Source organism: Micromys minutus, assembly GCF_963924665.1.
Source record: "Micromys minutus genome assembly, chromosome: 7".
Classification (NCBI taxonomy): domain Eukaryota; kingdom Metazoa; phylum Chordata; class Mammalia; order Rodentia; family Muridae; genus Micromys; species Micromys minutus.
Genome location: NC_137976.1, coordinates 1,425,155 through 1,449,072, shown reverse-complemented (window position 1 = coordinate 1,449,072; position 23,918 = coordinate 1,425,155). Strand labels below are relative to the sequence as shown.

Genomic DNA, 23,918 nt, shown 5'->3' with positions numbered 1-23,918 from the left:
GCTAACAAAATGGATGCATGTTAGTTTCTGGACCCAGCCTCAGAGTCGGCAACATCTATTTCTTGTTCTAAGTCATCTATGGAAAAAGCCAGTTACCATATCAGAAACCCAGCCTCCTTGGACTCAGGCTTTAAGGACGCCCAAGGCTGTTCATATGGAGTGGCCACATGTATAGAGACCACGTGTTCATGGTCATCCCGACCATTGATAAAGAGCCATGGTGAAGAATGCTTCAGGTGGCTCATCTCTTCTCTCTCCCTACCATTCCTTTCTGCCTTTCTCTTTCTTCCGTTCCCCTCTCTACTCTGCCCTCTCCTCATATCTTTCTCTTCTTTTACTCTCTTCATTCATTCATTCATTCATTCATTCACTCATCCATCCATCCATCCATCCATCCATTCATTCATTCAATATGCCCTTATCTAGTGTGTATTACACTCTATAATAACCTGACTTGACAATGGAATATTGTAATACAGCCTTGTTAAAGTGCCTCTGTGTGTGTGTGTGTGTGTGTGTGTGTGTGTGTGTGTGTGTGTGATCTTTAGTGGTAGATGTACCTGATTCAGTCTTAAGAAAACATGGAGAGTGCTCTAAATGGATACTATGAAATGCCTGTACTGTTTAGGGACTGTCTGCAAAGGTAGTGTGGTGTCTGAGATTTACATGAGATCTCATGGGGGAGAACCCAGAATCCCAAGGGGGGGGGGTGTCAGTGTGGTTATTTGAACTTTGCAGCAACATGGCAGAGATGCATTGGGCTATAAGATTTAGCAAATCAAAGTACAGCGTGTTCACTCAAATTTCAATTTCAGATGAGCTTAAATATTTTTTTTATGGTATATCTCATGCAGTGTTGGGGAAATGGTTCTATCAAAACCATTTTACATCTGAAATTAAAATTTTACTAGACATTCTATGTTGTGTCTGGAAGCCCCGAGAAATGAGCAAATGAACATGGTTTCTGACCACAACTAGGGCCACCCACTGGAAAAGTCCCAACCAACGCCACAGAGCCATTGTCAGGAGAAGCAGAGAGAGCACCAGAGAGCCAGTTACACCTCTCTCTCAGTATTGGGTCAGGTCACCCTAATTAAAGATGGAGCCATTAGTATTAATGTGTGCATCCTCACAGGGACCAAACGGGGATGTCACTCAATGGCAGGAAGAAAAATCTGCATTCTTCTTCATATGTGGATCCTAGCCGATAATGCCTGTGCATATATGTAAAGAGCCACAGGCGTGGGCCTTGTTTAGAAAGGCATCAGAGGGCAACATCAGGTGATGAGCAGGGCTCAACCCGGGCAGAGGAAGCCCAGGCCCTGAGGGGACACCAAGCTAATTGCTTTTCTAGTTTTAACTTTGTCACTTTTTTTTTTGGTCAGTAAGAGTATAAATATATACTCGATACTGAAAATATGAAATCCTGGTGAAGCTGCACAGTTTCTTGAGATGTGTGAAGTTTGCGACTGGACAAGTGTTTATTTAGAAGCTATGTTAATCTAGCACAGTGATAAATTATTTATTTATTTAATTCACATGATTGTGTGACTGAGTGTATGCATGTGCACCCTGTGTGTGCTGCATGATGTTTTTATTAGCAAATTCATTACAATAAAGTGACATGTGCATATATACATATATAATACATTATATATACATATATGTATACACACATATGTATGATATTCTTCTATTTGAATTATGTGATGTTCCTGACTGGCTTGATACACTTAAGGAAAAGGCCTATCAGCTGTGTTTTGAGAAGTGACATCTCGATATTCCTGGAGCATTCATTTGTCCTTGTACAGATGAAGGTATGTTCCTAGCATTCCCTTCAAGCTCCTTATTCCTCCTGAAGGGTTGTCCAGGAACCGGGGTGGGGGGTGACAGAGGAGCAAAGCAGCCGGAACTGTGGACCCTCATGGATCCCAGACAGCTGGGAAATGGAGAGAAGGGAAGAGAAAAACATTGTCCCAGCAGGTCAGGTTCTTCAGAGCAGCATGGTTTATGCCTCCAGAGCACAGTGGCTGCTCTGGGAACCCACAGTCAGCATACCAGGGGCTTCTAGGAAAGCTGCCTCTCTCTGGGCAGATAGGGCTTGAGACCACGTTTTCTGTGAAGGTGATTGTGGTGTGCTGGTTTGTAGGGTTGTGCACACAGTGAGACAAGGCAGGACCTGCTTCCCTCCCCCCCCCCCCACCTACAGCCCACACTGGCCCCGCCCCCACCTACAGCCAACACTTGCCCCACCCCAGCAGCTGTGTGGGGTAAGCTCAGTCAAACTCCCCAGGTTCCACTTCCCAAGCAGCCATGCTCAGCGGTGGAGTGGACACAACCCTACACTGGTCCAGAAGGAGGATGGGAACTGGGTTACCATTGGCTCCCGCTGGGATCATTGCCATGCCTCCTATGCAGAACCTATGGTTCACAGGCTGATCTCTTCCAGTCTGCAATTCAGGGGGAAGAGATGCTAACATTGGCCTTGACCTTGTTGGAAAGAATAAAGGAGCCATCTGCTCTCTTTTGGGTCCTTCATAGCTGCCTGAGCTTTGGAACCTTGATTCAAACTTCTAATTAAACTGAAGGATCTGCAGCTTAAAGGCATGATAAATGGCACCTTTTTTCTGTTAATCAAATATATCTTCTTTTAATCTCTTTCCTCCTCACTGTGTAGCTAAGAAAATTGGGGTTTTTTTTTTTGTTTGTTTTTTTATGTTTTTTTTTTTTTTTTTTTTTTTTTGTTCTTCTTATACCATGGTGAGGAGAAAAAAAGGAATAGGAACTCATTAGTTATAAATGATCTCTGGAGCATTCAAGAAGAGGAAAAGGGTGATTTAGAAGGTCATTGAATTGAAAATGAACAGTTTATAAACTTGACTTTCCCCAACATTAATTTGAAGGTGTTTATTAGTATTGTTGTTGTAGTTTCAGGCATTGTAGGTTGATACTCTGTCTTTCACGATGTTTCTCCACTGGTAGGTTTTCAAATTTCTCCCACCTCACAGCCTTCTGTTTACAATACACTGTTTGGGGTGAATCTTTCTTTCTATCACATCTTTCAGGAATCATCACCGTGAACAAGAAGACTCAGTATTTGCATACGGCTAGATTTCATCTAATGAGGTTTAAAAACAATTGTTATCTCCCGGGTGGTAGCACCGTGAATAGAAGCACTGACTTGCATGCATGACCTAACTTCCATCCGCAGAACCCATGTGATAAGGAGCAAAGCCAGTCATGGTAGCATTTGCTGTCATCTTAGCACTGGGGGGTAGAGACTGGAGGATTTTAGGGATTCACTGGTGAGCTGCCATAGCCTACTTAGTAAGTCCTGAGCCAAGGAGAGACCCCTATCTCAAAGATGGGCTGAACCTAAGGAAGGGCAGCCAACCCACCAGCTTCCACATGCATCCACATGTGCCTGCATATGTATCCACACACATGATTACATACATGATTGCATTTCCCCTGGAAGTTACCTTTCTCGCACTAACTAAATATGAGAAGCTCCTTGAGGTTCTGTTGTATTATGGGCACTATCATCTCCCTATTACTCTGAACCTTCTCTTCTCTTGTTGAGATCTGTGTGACAATGGGTTAGCTGAAGTACATATTGCTTTGAGAGACTCAGATCAAGAGAAAGGGACGTCAGTTCCCAGGAGTTTAGGAAATACCCCTAAAAACCCACGTTTACATGGTGTGTGTATACCCACTGCTATTTCTGTGTGTGATGGCTACATTCTTCAGTATTTCCAGGCACATTCTTCCCTCCACACCGCTCTGCCATGGCAGACCCTGCCAAGAACTGAAAGCTGAGCCATGACCCAGCATTCGTTTATAAAACCGTCTCCTCAGATACCAGAGATATTTTTGCAGCGAATGCTGATAAGAGCAATTTGATGTTTGCTCTGCTGCTTCCCACTGCAGCCAGCTCACAGAGCCAAGTGTGTCCAGGAAGGCTCCATACGTGTCAACAGATCCACCCCCTACCACACAGCATCACCAAATGTTTCAGACACAATTATCTGGCGATTTTGTCGTTGTTGTTCCATCTTCTTGAGGACGGAGGGGTTGCCATGTTTCAGAGCAGACATAAACCTGTTGGCAGGTTGAATTGATAAGTGCTCAGCAAAGTACATTTTCCCTCCAGTAGTCCACAAAACAGAAAGAATTTTATAGGGAGCTTGGATGAAGGGCAGGGATGCAAAAATGGTGCATGAGTTTGATTTTTTCCCTAATTATCAGCTACCCACTGGTCACAGAACATTGGCTGCTATGAGCTCTGTCATTGTTTCATAAGACTTTCTCAGAGGCAAATGGTCAGCGTAGACCTTTCTAGTCTGTCTGTGGATTGGCTGTCAGCATACCTGTCCCTCTTTACCACTACAGGTACATTTTAGCAGATGGCTCTCAAATTATTTTTTTCCTTTGGTAATCCCTGACTATAGCAGCCTGAGTCTGCTTGCTCTGAGGCCTGGCCAGACCACTGTATCTGACTCTTTTGTTTGTATCTAAAAGGATCATGCACCAGTATCCCAAAGTTTACTTTGTTTCTCTCAATCACTGTCTTGTTCTGGATTCCCCCTAAGACAGACCATTAGTTCCTTTCAGTCTCCACTGTCCACAGTGGGACCATGTTGTCTCCTGTCTCATTCTGACACTTTATGAGTTTGTGGTTGGCTCTTCTAGAACACTCTAGCATATTTTAATTCCCCCCTTTTATTTTCATATTTATGGTGGTATATGCCTGTACAAGTGTTTCTTATGTTTTTATGTTTGGGCTCATGTGTGTGTGTAAGCAAGCACTCCTTCACATGTATGTAAAAGCTCAAGGTCATAATGTCAGAAGTCTTCCTCACCCCTTCACCTCATTCATCAATCTGTCAGTCAAGCTCAGGGCTCAGTGATAAGGACGTTCTTGTAGTCAGCTTGTAATAAAACAGCTCCCAATGACAAACTGCTACACCTGTAGATCAGTACATTAGCCCAGCCCTCATCAGACAAACTGTTAATGAGGATTAACACAGAAGCCCACACATGGACCATTTGCAGACAGCGAGAGAGTGGGGAGCACTCTGCACTAAATGGGATGGATATCTTTATCAAACCCTGCCTGTCAGGGTTCAGAAATCCATGTAGGAGAGGATTATAAGAGAAAGATTATAGGAGCCAGAGGTGACGGATGACACCAAGGAAGCTGCCTTTTATACAACAGAGCTGATGCACGCACGAGCTCACAGACACTGCGGCAGCATGCCCGAGAATCCAACCTTTTAGCTTCAAAACTGGCATTTCCAACTCACTGACCTGCAGATCCGGAAAGGGGTTGTTTTCCTGGGTATGGCTCTCTGCGCATACTGGTTTTCAAGGTGGTTTCTGGACTATGACCAGCATTCAGGTGAGCGCAGATGTGGACAGCAATGCCACCAGACATCACAAAGTGGCAACCTCTTCCTGTGCCAGTGACCGGGACACCCGCAATGAATTAAATATTAACATTAATTATTTTTCAGCCAGAATATGCCGATTTCCTTTTGAAATTTTTTAATTGTTTCTGGCAGTCAGCCAAGGTGATGCCACTTGGCTCTAACCCTCATTGGGGATGTGCCTGGAATGGCCATACTCAGCCTGTTCCAGTTCTGGTTATTGGTCCCAAGTGAGAACTAGACTGTCATTACTCTCTTTTATTGACACCTTAAATTGTGGCCCTGTATGAAAGAGCAGACGTGTAATTTTGAAGTTAGCAAGCCAGATATGATTGTGGAAGACTAAGATGGGCTCTTAGAAGACACTGTGAGCCACGCCCAGATACAAACTCCAGCCTTATTCTAGCCACACATCTCACAGTTGGACAAACCCATAAAATCCTGCCAACTATGTGTCTGGGATTGAAATAGCCCATTAGGTCACCCTGGTTACTCACAGTGGGTGAGATATAATTCCCAGCTGTACCTTCCTAGGTTCAGCTCAATCTTGCAAAAGGTGGGCTGTAACTGCTCTTGGGAGATATTTCCGTTCTATAGCACACTAATGTCAGATGCTTTTCAAAGCATTCTGTGTAAATTACAAACCTTGGAAGTTCCAGCTACTGTCCTCTGGGCACCTGAAGTCCAGATGGGTTCTCTAATCACGGCTCACTTTGATCACGACAGAAAGGCCCCTTGTCACCTCTGATGACAATTACTTCAAGGGATGGTGCTTTAGAAGTCTGTTGGAAAATATGGGTTTAAGTTTTTACAACCTGGGTTTTTTAAACTATTCTATTTTAAAGTATGATTTTATTTGTGTAGGCCAGAGAGGGTGGAACTGGAGTTATAGATGGTTGTATCCCCCCTTTGGGTGCTGGGAACTGAACCCCAGGTCCTCTGGAAGAGCAGCCAGTGTTCTTAATGTCAGGGGCATCTCTCCAACCTCCAAATACAGATTTAAATCAGTTTAAACTATACATCTTTGGATCACAAGGCCCGGCATGCTATTTTATTTTCTGTCATCATGAAGAATAATACCACAACCAAAGCAACTTGGGAAGGAAAGGGTTAATTTCTGGTGACCACTTCCAGGTGCAGTCTACCAGGCAGGGAAGTCAGGACTTTAATCCTGAACTCAAAACAGAACCAAGGAGGAGAAGAAGGCTGCTCCCAGCTCACTAGCTGGCTGATACTTGGCCGGTTTAATTATCCAACTCATTCTCATGTGCTTGGGTGCGGTGTCACCACACTAGGTTTGGACTTCCACATCAACCATCAACCAGGACAGTTTTTCAGAGCCACATTTCAGGCTGATATGGCTAATCCTGCAATCCAGTTTCCTTCTTTCGATGTGACTCTGGGCTTTTTCAGGTTTAGAAAAATTCTATTGAGCAGCTAGCTGATGGTGGAAATTTTCCCTTTTTGGAATTCTTGAAAGGACTAAAATGCTCTATAAGAGGGCTTCAGACAATCCGGCTGCTTCGGTGGCAATCAAAGGCGTAGTCATTTGTCCCCAGGTCACACTGAGTGATGAGTAAAGTAGCTGGTTCTCCTGGTTCCACCACCTGCATGACAGAAGCCTGGAGCTCATCAGCCCAGGAAAAGCACTAGTGAATGTCTTTCTGGACTTGGTTATCAGAATGTCATTATGTATGTGCTGCTGAAAGCCAACTCTAAAACTGCACACTGACAGTCTTCCTGAGCCCAGGTAGCATTTGATTTCTTCTTGTGGTTTAGATGAACTGTGCGTGCGTGTGTGCACGAGACCAACTTATTTTGTTTTTTAAGACAGGGTCTCTTTCACTGGCCTGCACCTCTCCATGTAAAATGTAGGTTAGGCTGGATGGCCGGTGGGTCTCACATGCCAGGATCACAAGCACACACTCCCTGCCCGATTTTTGTTTTCAAAGTGTGTTTAGGGGATCCAGCGGAGTGGCCCCATGCTTGGGAGGTGAGCTCTTCGCTGACTGAGCCATCTCCAGACCCCAGGCTTCTTCACTGCATCATTCTAATAATACTATATTCCTGGTAACTAGCACAAGCCTTAAGCTTCAGGTGACCCGTCTGTAGAGATGGTTTCCAAATAGTCAGCTGGTGTCTGGGCTCTGGAGACAGCCTTCCATCAGCAGAGACGAGGTTCAGATGTCTTCATTGCGGTTTTAGGCCAGTGGAAGTGTGGAGCTGTGGACCCGAAGACCAGAGCATTATGTTCTGTCGCCAGGGACAGTCTCTGGTGGTCAGCACATATCTTTGCATTGACAGGAATATGTATTATCGATCTGACTTCTATCACTGCCCTTTTCGGATCATTACACAAGTATTCAACCATGTTTATGCTCTAAAAATAACACAGGGAAGGCAGACAATTTCAGAGTGATGTCAATTTCTGCCCGTGTATCATACCACATAGAAAACACCAAGTGCCTGAGATTGCGGGCTGGTGAAGGTCCAGGTAAACCGTGAGCCTCTGCTCAGCTCTTTACCTCTGAGGAGCTGGCTACTTGCATGTCCTCTTGCAGAATTCCATTCAGAGATTTGTTCCCCCACCCCCAAAGTCAAATTTCATACCCAACAGGACTTATTAGTTTGCATCTAAAAGGGAACCGGTGTGGTAGTCTTTGACAATATGCAAAGGAAAACAGCTGTCTCCCCAGATTGGAGGAACTGAGGTGAAAAGCCAGGAAAAAGGTGTCCCAGAAGATAGAGCCTGGCTTGGCTATGGTGAAGACCACAGAGAACAAGGCCGTATCAGCTAAGGATGACTCCAGGCAGTACACACTAATAGGAAAGCATTTCACTTGGGATGCTGTGGAGCGAAAGGCTGTCGGGAGGAGAAAAGGCTGAGTTTTGCCTGGCACTTGGGGGTGGTTTTAACTATCAAGCTGCTGTTTGTCTCTAAGAGCCTCTTTCCTTCTGTGCACCCTATTTGTCTCATTTTCTCGCCTTCCTCTCTCAACTGTGGACTTCAAGATTGGGGAGAGTGACAGACACTTGGCGGACCCCAGGCCTCTGTGTTAGCAAGACTAACCATGCCCTTTGCAGGCTTAAGGTGTTCTTATGGTGCTGATGGCATCTGACCTATTCTTCCCAAGGAAAACGAGTGAGACGTTTGAGAGCACAAAGTTTTCACAGTTTGCTTCTCTGAGCCTTGCATCGGGAAGCTTGGAAGCTCAAGGCACAGGTGAAGTTCAGATGACAAAGAACAGTTGATGCCTCGAGAGCCAGGCAAGGTCAGAGACAGAATAAAGACTGAATATTCCAAAGCTGCAGGAAGAATTTAAAACCAGACCCCTTCCCGTCCTCAGCTCTCCCCAAAGAAACCAGACCCAAAGCAGAGAGAAGGTAGTTGGTGACAGGGTAGGGAACACACCTTCCTAGTTGCTGGCCCTGCCCACTTTTTGTGTTGTCATGTCCTGGAAGAGCCATGCCTTTTCAGCAGATGAGAACAGGTTGTCAAGTGAGAAGCAGATGCTACACTCTGCAAGGGAAAAGATCACAAAAGGCAGGGGTGCCTGCTGTGGGGAGCTGGTAGAGGGTACGGATGCAAAGGAAATGTTGCCTGAAGCATCATGGGAGATGTTCCAGCACTCTGTGTTGAGCCCAGAGCCCGATACATGGTAAGTATGCTGGCCCCAGATACATTCATGGCCCCTTTAAAGTTAGCTTTTCATTTTGAGACAAGGTCTTAAAGCCAAGTTGCTTGGGCTGGTCTTGAACCAATCCTCCTGCCTCAGCCTCCAGTGTAGCCAGCATTGAAGGCCTGCACTTCCAGGCCTGCCCAGAACTGAGGTTCTGAGAGATGTAACACCGTGAAGAAAGGGCCACCCACATCAGAAAGTGGACAGGAGCACACAGCAGAAGAAAAGGATAAAATACTAACTCACCAGTGCAGCACTAGGCAGTGGAAGGCTTTCAGACGTCCATAGCTGTCTTAAATTCTTTGCATGCACTGGCTGCAACATGTGTATGCAGATGGGAGTCACAAATGGAAGTGGGAACCCTAATAACAACTGCTTAAGTAATAAGCAAGATTGTTCTTCTCTCATCAAAAGGAGCCTGGAGTATCTCCCAGGAAGCACGAAAAGTTTCTATAACCATTCTTCCTTCCTCAGGATAAGAACTCTTCCCTCTGTGGTCCAACATGGCTGCCTAAGCACTGGCCATCGCACACATAATTGAGTTATCAGAAAGCAGGGAATGTGGGGAAAAGGAGAGGAGAAGAAATTTTCTTCTAGTATGGTAGCAGCCCAGCACTTAGCTGCGTTATCATACCCAGCAGTAGAGAAGCTGGAAGCTATCTTCAGGATAAGCACGTGCTCACTCCCCAACTTTTATATCTAGGGAGAGGGTGGACAGAGGCACCAAGCAGACATTACAGCACACATCTGCCTCTGGAGCTTCTTGAGCACGTTTGTCTCCGCTGCTGTTTTACAGAGGAGAGCAGTACAGGGCAGGGTACTTGTCAGAGACTCTTTAATGAGGCACCACTCTCTTGAGGTTCTCCATCTTAGCAATTGACTGACTGCAGAGAGGTGACTCCAGTGCATTCCATACGCCCAGAGGGAAGGAGACCTTCAGTGTGCCATCCTCACCACCCCTGAAGGTTCTAGCATAGTCTTTCCTTCAACCTGTTCTTCACTAAGGTCTGTGGCATTGTTCATGCTAAGGCAGGGAGTCCTTTCAGTCCTGTCAGCCAAAGTACAAGATCACTTCTTTATGGAATAATGTTCCTCTCTACCTCTCTCCCCATTAGGGAGGTAAGGGCAAAACCACAGGCACCTGCATTGCAGGTTCCAACAGGGATACTTTGTTACAAGGCAAGCATACCTCACAGGACTTCCCGGAAGCAGAGAACTAGCCTAGATGGTGCTAGGGCGATTGAGGAGATTGTCCTATGATGGGTGATTCCAGGCAGGAGCTTAAGTGACTCTTAATGCATCCTAACACAGGGCAGCAGGCAAAGGCTATAGGTGAAGGGTCCCTGCGCTGCTCCAGAGAACCCCCTTACACCAGGGTCCTAGTGTAGCTGGAGGTGTTTGGCTATTACCTGGGGCTCCCTCCTTCCAGTTTGGATCCTACAGTCCAAACATTGGCTGGAGCTGACTTGGTCAGCAGAGCTTCCTTCCCACGAATCCATCTGAGAATTAATTTCTCTAGCTCAGCCATCTCAGTGAATAGCAAGCAGGTGAGCCAGCCAGCCAGCTGCCAAGTCCCTAACAGTAGTAACCCAGACCACCTGGTTAGCAGTGTGCACTCAGTTCTTATCCCTATATGACCTCAACCTAGATTCCTGTTCCCGTCATTTTCCAGTATGGGGGGGGGCATGAGGGACCACAGCAAAGCCTCAGAGACTGGCTCTTCCTGGCCAAGCTGTCCCCCTCTGTGTCTGACTGTATAGTCTTTGTTTTCTGCCTAACAAAGAGTGGATATTTTTTGATTAACTCTAAATACAAAGGAAGGAGCTTTAACTTCTGTCCCTTCAGAGGGTGGGTGCCTAGGGATAGGCTCTTTAAAGTAGTAGTTAAGATGAAGTCAGATGGGATGTATACTTTTAAGAGGAGGTTGGGACATAAGACCTATAGGACCTAGAAAAGGTGCAGGGCATCTATAACACAGGAAGACACTTTGCTTGAACCTTGACCTTGACTCCCAGCCCCAAGGGTTGGATGGGTTTGGGACAATCAATGTGTATTTCTTCACCCCCGCCTCCACTCCACCTGAGATTATTTAGTCATGACAGATCTGAAAAATGAGTTTTGCCTTCCCAGTACAAAATTATTTTTTGAGTGATATATAGATCGGCTTTTGGGGGTGGAAAAACTTGAGGGACATTTGGTCCCATCATGGCTCTTTCTTTTCAACCAGCGCTTATAGGTTTGCACACCCTTGACTAGTTCAGAGCTTGCAGTTGTGGTGCATGCCGGGTTTACTTAAGCCTCACGGCTCCCCAGAGCTGGCAATGGAATGAAGGTTGGTCTCGGAAGCACAGAGTAAACTGTCCTTTTCAGATGACCAAATTAGGTTCCCTGTCCTCCAAGAACCAAGCCATACAAGCGCTGGACAGCAGGTCTCGGGGTACCTCTATTTTAGGACAAAGAATTACTCTCCCTTGGGAAAGCTGTGTGAACCAAAGAAGGGGCCAGCCCGGTGAGTTCAGAATTTGCAGAAAAGGGACTGTGCTTTTGTGTGATTTAGGGAGCATCACAAAGCAGGAAGTCTACTTGCGTGCTGTGGCTAATGCCTGACCTTGCACATTAGTCTCTGCTCTTTGCAGAGACCCAGAAAATTGCAATTGTTCACACCAGCTGCCCCTGTGCAATAACAGCAGAGGCTGCAGGAGCCAGCAGGAGCCAGCAGGAGCTCTGTGACTTGCTGGGATCACACCTCCTGCTCAGTTCGGAATGACCCTTTCTCACCCAGCAGCACCTTGCCAAGGAGGGACACTTTGGACCTCTGCGTGCCCAGCTTTTAAGAACACTTTGTCTTTTGTTTTTGTTTTAATGAGCACTTCATAAAACACTGTGTTCAGTGTTCAATGTCAACACGGTAATCTGCTTATGTGCATAAAGTACTTTTTATTATTAATTTTAGTTTGGGGAAGAAGATGACTTTGTCTTCCCCAAACTGGCTGCCTTATGGTCCGAGTGTGGCTTCATCCGTTTTGAGGATCAAGGAGTAAAATCCTTCAGTCCCCGCATGCTTTCTCTCCCTGCCATTTCGGCTGTCAGAATTCCAAAGGCAAAGGTTTGGGTCCTTAGAAACAGCCCATACTGGCTCCCTATGGCTCTGATTAGAGAGCGGTGTGGACTCAGCTCCGATCCTCCAAGTGCTTTGTGTAGACTAGCTTAATTGTATGAAGAGCAACACAAGTCATAGGCTAATTCTTTTAGAGTTAACATTATACTTTGAAAGGTGGTAGGACATCCTGCAAACTGTGGCATTCACATACCCCACTTGCGGGGCGTACTTAAGTGAAATTCCAGTTATTTCCTTATGGAGTGCTGAGATTTTAGTCCTTTTATAGTGCACTATGTGCTTCGGCTTCTAACGAAGGGAAACTCCCACTCAGGACAATTATATCCCAATTTACTGGTTATGTACCGATGTCTGATCTACAGGATTAGGCCTTAGGAGGTAATTAGTTTCTGTCAAATAAAGCTCAAACTGTGGAGAGCTGTGATTATGTAAATGGAAGCCTTTGCATGTGTGTGCTTATATGGGGTGTATGCAGTGTAGGGTGTGTTAAAACTGAAAACTGTGCTCATGACTTATTGCTAGTACCATGAGACAATGATGTCACGTGATCATAAACCTGGAAACAGATGTATTTAAGAGTTCCTTTCTCAAGGTCAGGGGCAAATATGATGTGCATTTGTGTGTGTGTGTGTGTGTGTGTGTGTGTGTGCGCGCGACTGCACATGTGTGTGTATGCATGTGTATCTACAGTATGTTCTCAATGAATATCACATATGGAGGGAAACAAACTCCAGAGTCTTTGTCTCACACTAGGGTCTTGCACATACTAAGTAAGCTTTGCCCCACCACTGAGCTACACGCTCCATATCTTATACATTTTAATTCTGCTGTGTTTCAAATCCTTCATCCTCTCTTGGCCTGGGGTGGGATCTCTGAATAGCTCTGTCACGCTCTGGAAGACTTTTCACGGCCATTAATTTCTAAGGATTTGTTAGTTATTTGAAGTCTGCTTCTTAGATTGTGACTGCGGGGATTGGAACAGCTCACCAAATTGTCATTTCCAAGCCTTGGAGAACTTTGGCTTCACTTCCCTCCCTTGGGAGGTGGGTTGGACCTGTCCTAACCACGCTGGCCTCTTCCTGGTACCTCACCTGATAGCCACCACAGAAACTATCTCTCACCTTGCTCTGGGTTGGGACTCTCTAAAATTCTACTTTTCAATGAGAGTATTTATCAATTTTCTGCTCTCCTCTGGGACCTTGAGTGTGTTCTTTGCTACTCCCGAGCCCCCAGAACAGGGATAGTTCAGTGTGGACCCACTGCTAAGAGATAATAAATCCTGGTGAACCCCATCTGGTCAGCTGGTGAATTTTCACGCACCAGTTCACTAAGTCACGTGTTTTGACTGCTTCCTTCTAGAGCTGTGCTAATTGTTGCATGCAGGATCCCACCATCCAGCCCACATTTGTGGACACAGATGGTGCAGCATTGCAGCAGCCCGGGCCCCGGCCTGTACTCACCAGGCGAGCTCAGATGAGGTGCCTTGTTATTATTTCTGGCCTTTGTAATATGGGAACAGCAAGCATTCTGTAGCAGCATACAGAGACACAGAAACCAAGCACAGCAAAGTGGCCTGAAAACCCACAGAGCCCCAGAGTAAGGTGAGGGGTCATCAAAGCCTAGGTTGTCAGAATCCATTAACGTGCAAACTGAGCTGTGTTTTTCATAATGCTACCAGAGACCTGAGGTGGTCCAGTTCCTTAAGTTTTTACATTAGATTCCCTTTGCCCATCAAAGGATCTGCATAAGAAAACTCAGGAAAGCATGTGAGGAAAGGACTATTTCACACTCAATCAGGAGAGACTTTGGTTAAAATGAGGTCTTTTGGCAGTTACCTGAATGCTCCCATGACAAGCATACATACTGTCACCAGGTGTCATTGTAGATATGGGAGCTGTTTTGTTTTGTTTTTGCTTAAGCAAGTGGTCAGGAATCCAGGGTTGTTTCTGTTCTCCAAGGGAGCTCCCAACTTTTATACAAAATCTGCTGAGTAGCGGGGACCCGTCTCTACTCTTCACCACTGTGTGATCAGACTCAGCATCTTATCATGTGCACAGAAGGAAACGACAGACTTCCAGAACTCCAGGCAGATGCGAATAATGTCCGGGCTGAAGTGTTATGGGAAAATACTGCTTGCTCTAAGTGATAAAAGCCACCGTCGGAGGTGGCTAATGTAGGCTTTTCTGAATCAGGCGATAGCATCCTAAAGGAAAGTGGCAGTTTGAGCCCACCCAGTCCAGATACAAGCTTTTAGCCATCTTTATGAGGCAATCCACAGAGATGAAAGGGTTGTGTGGCCAGGTGTGAAGGGCAATGACACCTTCACCTGCTGCCAGTATAGACACACCACTCTCACACCGATAGAGATAGGGTCCCTGGGGTGTTCAGCCCCTAGCTACAGAGACTGGTTAGATCCTTCTGCAGCAGCAAGCCCCTCTCTATTCCATAACCTGTGAGTTGTGCCCAGCACTGGGTGGCATGAATGCTTGGTCCTTACTGACTGTTATCAATATGTTTTCCATGGCTTGACTCACACAGCTGGGACCATTTCTGAAACAAGCCAGGCATACTTAGCTGCCTAGGCTGTCTATGATGGTACATGGTCTTTCTCCAAATCAGGGCATCAATAAGCATGTGTAGAGAGCCCAGGGCTTGAGTGCTTCATGCTTTCCCACTCCCTTTCTGAGGCCTCTGCAACCTTGACCACACACGGCCTGATACTGTTCATATTGAAGTTTAACTTGCAGTAAGGTGTTGATTGAGCTGCACACCTGGGACTAGGGAAGAAAGGAATTTGACTTCCATGTTTAAAGAAAAAAAAAAAACCCAGAACTGTGTTAGTTACAAATGGATAGGTTAATTTCTCTGCTGCTAAAGTGAGCCAGTTTAAACCAGATTAAATTGTATTAAAGGCAGGTTTATTGGGAAGCTGCTTTCAGGTGGGGGAGTTCACTGGCCCTAAGGACCAAGGCCAGGGGAAACAGGGTGGGCTAGGGAGAGAGGATGAGAGAATGGGGTACACACACACACAGAGAGAGAGAGAGAGAGAGAAAGAGAGAAGAAGAAGAAGAAGGAGGAGGAGGAGGAGGAGGAGGAGGAGGAAAGACTAAAATGTCTCGATTATCTAGGAAAGAGCCTCTTGGAGAAGGGCAGCCCAGCCTCTGGGCTGGAAAGTTCAGAATTGGATGCCAGGTAAAAACTGAGGGATGCTGGGAGAACCTGGAAGCTAGGTGTGCTTTGGTATAAAACATGCACCTCAGTGCCTTGTTCTTAACACAAACCTTCCTTGGGGCCGTGGTAGTTAGAGGCAATCCTTGATCTCATTTTTACCTACACTTCTATTGTACGCTATTTTCACATGGGAAGATATGAACTAGCCTCTCTTCACCACAGGCACCGAGAACAGATCAAAGAAAACAAGTCCGCTCAAGCCTGATTTGTCAATCATCATGTTAAATGAGTTTGCCTACAGGGACGTGAGTGAGGGGTTATGCACAGAAGCATGGGCCACTCAGGCAGCTGCTCCATCAAAAAGCACACTCATCCTGAATGACAGCTCACGGAAACCACATGCCTGGAAGTCATTGTCCAACCTGCCAACAACTCTACTGAAGAGCCTTCCTGCCCTAGCACCTGTCTGCTGCCTTTGTAACTTTGGGGAAAAGCCTAGAGACTCTTGTGCTTTGGATGAGCTTCTGAGTCTTCTGAGCCTCCATCATCCTTCCTGGAGAGGGTCTTTCAGTTTGTAGGGATTCACTGCACAGTGGTTTCTCTACTCCACACTAGTCTGTCCATAACACTGGGGGGGGGGGGGCAGAACAAGAAATTATTTTATTTCTATGTTTTAAAAAAGGCAAATCAAGAACAAAGGCAGCAACTGTAGCAATCCCAAATCAGACCCCGGCTGGGCTCCACACACTTCTAAGGCTTCTGAGGAGGGTCTGGCAGTAGGAGGATCCAGTGCCTCACTCCAAGGAGGCCAGAGATACTGGTGAAACAGGACACACACTGCACATGTTTTGCTCACCCCCTGGCCAGATGACAGTGGCAGCCAGTGTCTGGTGTAGGGTGGATTGAGAAACCTGCATATAGCTCCCCATCCTCAATGGGATTCATCAAAACACGTCTTCCTCCCCCAGGCCTTCTCTGCTGTGTTTTTACCTTCTTCCAGGTCCCAGGCCCCGGGGCTGGTGGTGTGAGGCTACACTTGATCCTTCCTGATCCTTCTCTGGGTATCTGCACCTGGATGCCTGCTCCCTGTTTGTTCTGCCTGAGGCCCTCTCCTCTAAGCACCAATCCTGGGGTCCTGTGTTCTGCCTCTCCTCTGGCAGTGTCTGGGATGCTGCCAATAGACCAGCTTGGGGAGAACAGGGCAAAGTCTGGGGAATGCAGTCTGTGTCTCCCTTCAGGATGTTGGAGTGCACCAGGCCAGAAGGGGAGAGCAAGGTCAGGATGAATGATCCTGGTCTGGCTGAGAGCAAGTGCCAAGGGCCGAAGAGGCTGAAGAGAGAAGGTCGTCTTTGGGAGTCTCACTGTTACAGCTTGTTTAGGTGCAGGCCTTCTTGTGGCGAGCTTTAATGAAGCAGCTCTCTGAGATGATCTTAGCTTTATTAGGGGTGGATGTGGACGCATGTGTTTTATTCAGGGTGAACCAGGGATTACATAATTTCATGGAAGGGTATGAGACTATCCAGGAAGGGAAGGTCATTAGTTGGAGGCTAAAGCTATCAAGATGCCTCATTAGCATGAAGAGGTATTCCAGGTGCTGTGTTGTTTAAGTGACTGCTGGTGGTCACCTAAGTTAGTTGTCTGGGCTAAGTGCTCCAGAGCAGGCACAGAGCCAAGGAGAAAGCTGCTCTACCCCCACCATCTCAAATCTCTGAGAGTCCCAGGGTTTGGGCATGCCCCGCCTCACCAATGCCTATCTGGTGGTATGGTCCATGTGCCCTGCACAGCTCTCCTTTGGCTGCACCTAGATCCTCACACCTTCTGTCATTCATGAACCTCTGGCTGGTCCCACTGTGGCTTTGGCTGTACCCTTCCCAGCTACACTTTCTTAGACACTTGTGAATCCTTAGTAGAGGTGGAGGGGGTAAGAACAAGGACCCACTGTGCAATAGAAGGTACACACTGCAAGACATGGCAGTGTCTTAGGCCTCAGGCTAGAAGTGTGTGCTGGCTTAACAGAGCTGTTCACAATCAGCAGCTGCTAATTGGACACCCATTTGGTGTCAGGCCCCAGGAGAGCTTTTGGAACAAGGTAGACAGAGCTCTTTCTGTCCCAGGCTCATACTTGGAAAAGGGAAGGGGGCAGTGAGGACAAACCAGGAATGAAAAGAATTAGACTAACGGATAATGAAGGCCACAGTGAACCACAGTGTAGGTCTTGCATGTGTGTGTGTGCGTGTGATGTGTAGTGTACTTTCAATGGATATGATATATTCATAGAAACAAACCCTAGGGTCTTTGGCCTTCTTATCTACAGTGCTGAGAGTATCAACAGCAAATGCTGTATATAAGTGAGCCCCAAGCTCTGCTCTAGAGTGAAGGAGCAGAGTGACTTTCCTTAGACTCACCCTCCACCTGAACTGTAATCATCACTGGGGACACTCAAATGGGACCTTGGGAGGTTACAAAGCTGCCCAATTTCTTCTTTATTCATCGATTGCTGATGCTGATCTGGGGTACTCAGATCTGGCCAATCCTGGCTTCCAGGCCCTTATGGGACCACCTCTGCCATTAGATTGTCTTCCTCTTCTTTCTACCACTCTGATTCCTGGCCAGCTTGGTAGATGGAGATATTACTTCTCCTATGACAAATGTAGATTTCCCTGGAGGGAGGCAAGGCTCTGAAGTAAACAGAAAGTGGCCAGTACTTAAATATCAGAAGTTGCTCTGAGAAGCATTGGATTGTTTTTCAGATGAGGGCAGCAACAATAAATCACACTGGGTGGAAGATATTAGTTTAAGATGTAATTGTAAAATTGATTTTATGACCCGTCTTTACTACGGCATCTTGGATTCCCTAAATATACATAATTTTCTGCATCTTCATTTATCACTTGTCAAAAACATAAAATTATTGTTTTATCCCATTATTACAAAAGGAAGAAGATGGATTGGGTTCTTCAAAAACTGTGGGCTGCAGCAACAATTGTTTTCTTCATCTGTGGGCTGCAGCAACAATTGTTTTCTTCATCTGTGAAAACCTCTCCCATGATCCCTTGAGTTGCAACTAATTTCCCCATGGCCCCCACTTCACAGTGGATCCAGGATCTCCTCTGGGGAGGAGGGATCAGAAGTACAAAGCCCCGGTGACAAATGAGAACTCACAGAGCTATAGAGCCACACCCAGTGTTGACATTAGCACAGAGCTAGGGTCACTGTGTATCTGCTGGGTTCTTGGCCCTTTAGTTCCAGGCCAGTGGGGGGATAACATTAATTTCACATTTCTCAGTATCTACTTAAGTTGCGGGCAATTTCTATCCTTTCCTGTGGCCCTGCGGCATTCATTGCTGTATAGATAGATCAATATACAAAGGGCTACATGGCCTGGGGGGATGAAGCTGTAAGCATTTGATCACCCTCTCTCTCCATCAGGCCCCACAGATCATGGAGGATGCCTTTAATTTGCCCCCTGGCCCCCCCACACTCCAAGTCTCAGCCCCTGCAGCCATGGAAGTGTGTCAGAAAGGAAAGTGGTTTAGGTCACAACCCATCACACTAATGAGGTTCACAAGGCCAGAGGCAGAGCACTCATTTCCAGAGGGAGAAGTGGCGAAGCACCTGGTATGATCCAGGCAGAACCTGCTTAGTCTCTAAGAAAACTGAGAGGAGCCTGCTTAAGCATCTGCAGTGGAAATGCCATGCTGGAGGCTCCTGAAATATGTAGAGGTTCTTCTCTATGTCTGCCACCTTTCATCCATTTACCACCTACCATCTATCCTGTCTGCATCTGTCTGTCTATCTTCTATCAACCAACCATCATTATTATCTATCTGGCTACTACTGTTATTTATCAACTACATATTGTCTACTACCATACTATGTATGTATGGTATGTATCTATCACCTATCTATCTACATCACTATCTATTTACAACTTATATTTATCTATCATCTTCCTACTATCTACTATCATCCTCTCTATGATCTGTCTATTTACTTAATATCTATCTACTTTTCTATCAGTCATCTTTCATCTCTATCTAGTTGTCATCTTTCTATCAATAGTCTATCTTATCTATTTTCTATACATCTATTATTTATCTATTATCTATATTTATCATCTATTATTTCTATCTCCTCCTCCCTCTAGCTAGCGTCTCTGTTCCACATGCTAGTCAAGGGTGGCAACCTGGTCTCTCCCTGGGCTTAACAAATGAGCAAGCAGGTTTGCCCTTCGGGGCATGTTCATTCAACTGCACAAGAAGCCACCCAGAGTCTGGACTAGGGTGCTTGTGTCTGCATTCAAAAGAGACAAAGAAATGATTCTTCTTGTGAGTCTAGTGTTCAGCCTTTACTGGGTTGGAAGATGTAAAAAGATGTCTATTCTCTGATTAGAGGACTTTGCTTACTTACTTTTTGGCCACTGCTCAGAAGTGCCTAGCACAAAGGCACGATTACCTTAAGTCTTCACGTGGTGCTGGCTTGTAACCCTTCTTCAGCAACCATGTTAGCAAGTTGGCTAGCCTCTCTGCCCAAGTAGACCCACCACCCTGCTTGCTTTTCAGTAATACAATGTATCCCTTATGGAAGTGCTGTCTTCTGGTGTTGGTCAAATAGTATCATTTGGTTATAAAAAATAACCACCACAAGGGCCTGCAAAACAATGAGCAACTCTCATTAACAACACAATACACATATTCAAAGTATCACCTCTGAACACAGTGACTGTCAGCTAGCATTGTGGGAAGTGTCAAGACTGTGACTTCCATCATCATCCTGTTCACGGTAAAGTTCACATAGCTGGAGATCTGTAGGTTCTGAACGTCTGGAACTTTCTACCATGCTCCCTTGGATTTTGCTTTACATATGAGGTCTTGTGTTGGGATGGTGAATGAGTACCTGAGCACATACGGGGTGGGCCACCTAGCATCATGCATCTAGGCTGCTGTTTTCAGGTGGTCACCTTATATTTCTGTTTTTTTTTTCTTTCTGTTTTTGTTTTTGTTACAGATGGGCAGAAGAAAGTCCAAGAAGAGTTTGATATCGACATGGACGCACCAGAGACAGAGCGGGCAGCTGTGGCCATTCAGTCTCAGTTCAGAAAATTCCAGAAGAAAAAGGCAGGGTCACAGTCCTAGCGGGGAAGCTACTTCCTGGTCCACCTGAAGACACCCAAGTTCAGCCACCATCCGTCAAGAAATGAAGAGAACAATACCCTAGAGCAAAGTCATCCACACTCAGCACACACCCCACTGCAAACCTGAAATGCATGAACAGAAACCCGTAGTATTTATGCCCCTATAGGCAGGTGCTCACAATAAAATTGTGAGCAGCTTAATTTGCTCATCTCCATTACAGTTCCTCTGCAACTATTTTCCCTAATGTTGTAATAAAAAGAAGGTAAGATGAGCGAATCTAGTGTCTGTCTTTATTTCTCCCATTAGATGGAACTGTACAGTTCCTGTCATATGGTCAAAGACAACTTCGAGTCAGGTGTCGTTTACATTCCTAAAACTTCAGAGTTGAAACAGAGTGCTTTTGTTGGGGTAGAGCTATTCATCCTCAACCATGAAGTTCCTATCTCAGTCACAGAGTGTGAGATGCCAGTAGGTGGTGGCTGTATTTTCTTAGCATGGAAATGTATTCTGTACCCTGACTGTCCAAACATATCCAAGAAGAATGTGAGGTCTGGGAGAGCATTGCATCTAGGGTTGGGATGTCACTCAGGTGTGCATTTCAGATCTTTGAAAGGTTCCCATTCCATCTTTGCACCCGTGGAGTGCAAGCCCAGGCTTCAAGCTCCTGTGTGCTTGCTCAACATGGTTTGTTACCTGCTGAGCTTGATCATCACAATCAAGTTTGGAGACACTGTCTGGCTTATCTCCCGTGCAAACCTTGCAGGTACATGGCCTCACGTGTCTCAGAGAGCTCCCTTAGGTAGCGAAGATGTCTATTTTATGGGAAGCATGGCTTCACAGAGTCAGGAGTCAAATACAGGTTGAAAGGGTGTGACTGAGCTGGCCTTGGGCAACAAGTTCCAGGAGCATCAAAACCTGTGTTTTTATGGCTGCTCATTTGAGCCTTGCCATGGGAGAGAACCTGAAACAGAAGTGACATTTCTCCCAGAACCAAGAAGTCACCATGTATGTGGTGGACTTGGCTGTGTGTTCCTGAGCTGAGCTCTGGTGGGTCATACACACTTCTGAGAAGAGAGGCAGAGAGTCTTGAGTGTGTACACCTGCATGCTGGCTGTGTGGGTGGATGAGGTGGTGGGAAGGTTTGGCGAGGAAGCAGTAGAGAGGACACTATTCTCTCACAAAGCCCTTTTGCAGGTGTTAGGTGCACAGGCTGAGAAAGACTGGAACTCATGTGGGATGTCTTGCCACAAAAAAGTCATCTAAAAATGTGCTTGTTGCCTTGTGTAAGAAGTCCCTACTCCTATTTCTTCCCCATGGCTAATGGCAGGAGGTATACCTGAACTCTCCTGATGACTTCAGCTAGTGACAACTAAATAGGATTACTTCTACAGTAACAACCAGTAAGGGCTAAGTCAGGCTCCTGATGGGAGGGTCCCCACTGAGAAAACAGTGGGTTGATAAGACACCACAGAAAGAGCTGCCAAGACAGAGAAAGGTATGAATGTCATAGAAATAAGATGGCTCAAGGTACCATACTCAGGGCTTCTTAAGGCTGCTAATGTGAAATAAGTTGCCACCCAAATGCATGCACAGGTAGTGATCTCACCTGTGTCCCGGCTCCATCACTCCCCACACCCTCTTGCTTATTGATTTAATGAAGTGTATCTTGTTCTTATGGGGTATGTCCTGGCCCTGGCAGCTGGAGGTCACCCAGGGTCTAAGAAAGATATTGCCTCCTAGGGACTGTCTGTAAAAAAAAACATGCTATCTTTAGATGATCCCAGGTGTCTGGGAGTTCTCCTTTAGCCTGGTGGGGAAAGTTTGTAGGGGTTCCCTCAGATATTCCAGGTGTGCCTTCCATTGCAGTCATAGGGCAAGGGTGCAACTGGCTTCCTTTGAGCCCTAGGGATGAGCCAAAAGTTTCACTTCCTAGGTGGATTCATATGTATCTAAAGCTCCAGATGTGTGTGGTGGTGGTGATGGTGGCAGTGACAGTTTCCCACCGAAAGCATGGGTTGGGTGTGTGGCAGCTGCAGTCTAGGTCTCACAAAGCAGAAGAACAGAGGAAGCAGTTTGTGGTCCCAGGTGGAGGAGGACCTCTTGTAGTGCTCATCTTAAAGAAGAAGCCCTCTCAAGACGTGCAACAAAGTATCTGCAGCTTGGAGCCTGTTCCCCCCACTAGATTGGGACTGCAAGACAGGACAGGGTGCTTGCAGGTAGGCTGGTGGGGAAGGATAGAGAGCCATGGATGTGGAAGATGAGGCAGGTAGAGCATGGAGCAATGGCAGCAAAGCAGTGCCTGGGAGACCCACATGGGCCTTACCAGGGATGGGGCCCCGCTGCAGGAGGCTCAGAGATGGTGAGAATTGCTGAATAATCAACTCTGGCAGCTGGCTGAGACCTAGAGCAGTATGGTATGATTATTAGAACCTCAGGTGGGGCCCTCAGCATCTGAGTTTGAAAAGGGGCCCATCTTGGATCTATGACTTAGCCAGGCCTCCATGGAGAACTAATCTGCCAGAAGAAGATAGTTCCTTGATATTATGTTGATACAAATCGGCTTAGAAAATGTTAGTAAATTCAAATGAGATAGGCAAAATGGAAAATACACATGAGCCTGGCTCAATGGTAGTGTCCTGGCAAGGCCATGACATCCTTCTTAACACTCTTTGTCCTGGACCAAATCAAACCACAGGCGGGCCTCTGCCATTCTTGGCCACATCCACTTGGACCAATGAATCCTGACCCAAGGTGGGTTCAACCAATCAGGTTATTTTTCCTTTGGATATGCGCTCATGCTCATGGGACTTGAGCCACTTAAATCCACGATGTTAATTTGAGGCTCAAAGCAGTGATGCGATGAAGCTGAAAAATAAAAACATTCAAGTCTATAAAAATATCATTATTGCTAATGAAATTATTATTTTCAAGAATCTATAAGAGTCCATTTAGAAGGAGATATGGGAACAGAGTCAAGACTTAGGATATACAAACCCGTGAGAGATGGAGGGGCAGCCCAGGCTGAATTAGTCATTTGATTGCTATGAACAGGAACCCACTCACACTAGCTAAAAAAGGGAAACTCCAAAAATAGAACATTCAAGACATCCAAGAGGGGAAAAAAAAAAGAACACCACAGGCAGGCAGAATTTCATGAAATTTATAAATATCCTGGGGTACAGTGGGAAAGAAGTGACATCTTCCACATCACTGTCTTTGCAGTGTTTTATGACTTTCTGTAAAGTTCTACAGTTTTCTTCAAATATATCTTGAACATTTCTTTTCATTCTATTTTTAAACATCACCCAGTCATTGTTGACTGACTACTTGGCACCTTTACACTAAGCATTCTGCATCTGCCTCTGCTGTTTTCTAAGAAAATGAT

At 45.9% G+C, this 23,918-nt stretch overlaps 1 protein-coding gene across 1 annotated transcript in view; it reads left to right on the top strand.

The window, feature by feature from the left end:
* PCP4 (Purkinje cell protein 4) overlaps nucleotides 1-20,766 on the top strand; it is a 57,066-nt gene extending 36,300 nt beyond the window's left edge. The window contains exon 3 of the mRNA XM_080919606.1: nucleotides 20,406-20,766. Within this exon, the coding sequence (XP_080775732.1) occupies nucleotides 20,406-20,533 (128 nt within the window). The 3' untranslated portion in view covers nucleotides 20,534-20,766. The remainder of the gene's footprint in view (nucleotides 1-20,405) is intronic.
* The last annotated feature ends 3,152 nt before the right edge of the window (nucleotides 20,767-23,918 follow it).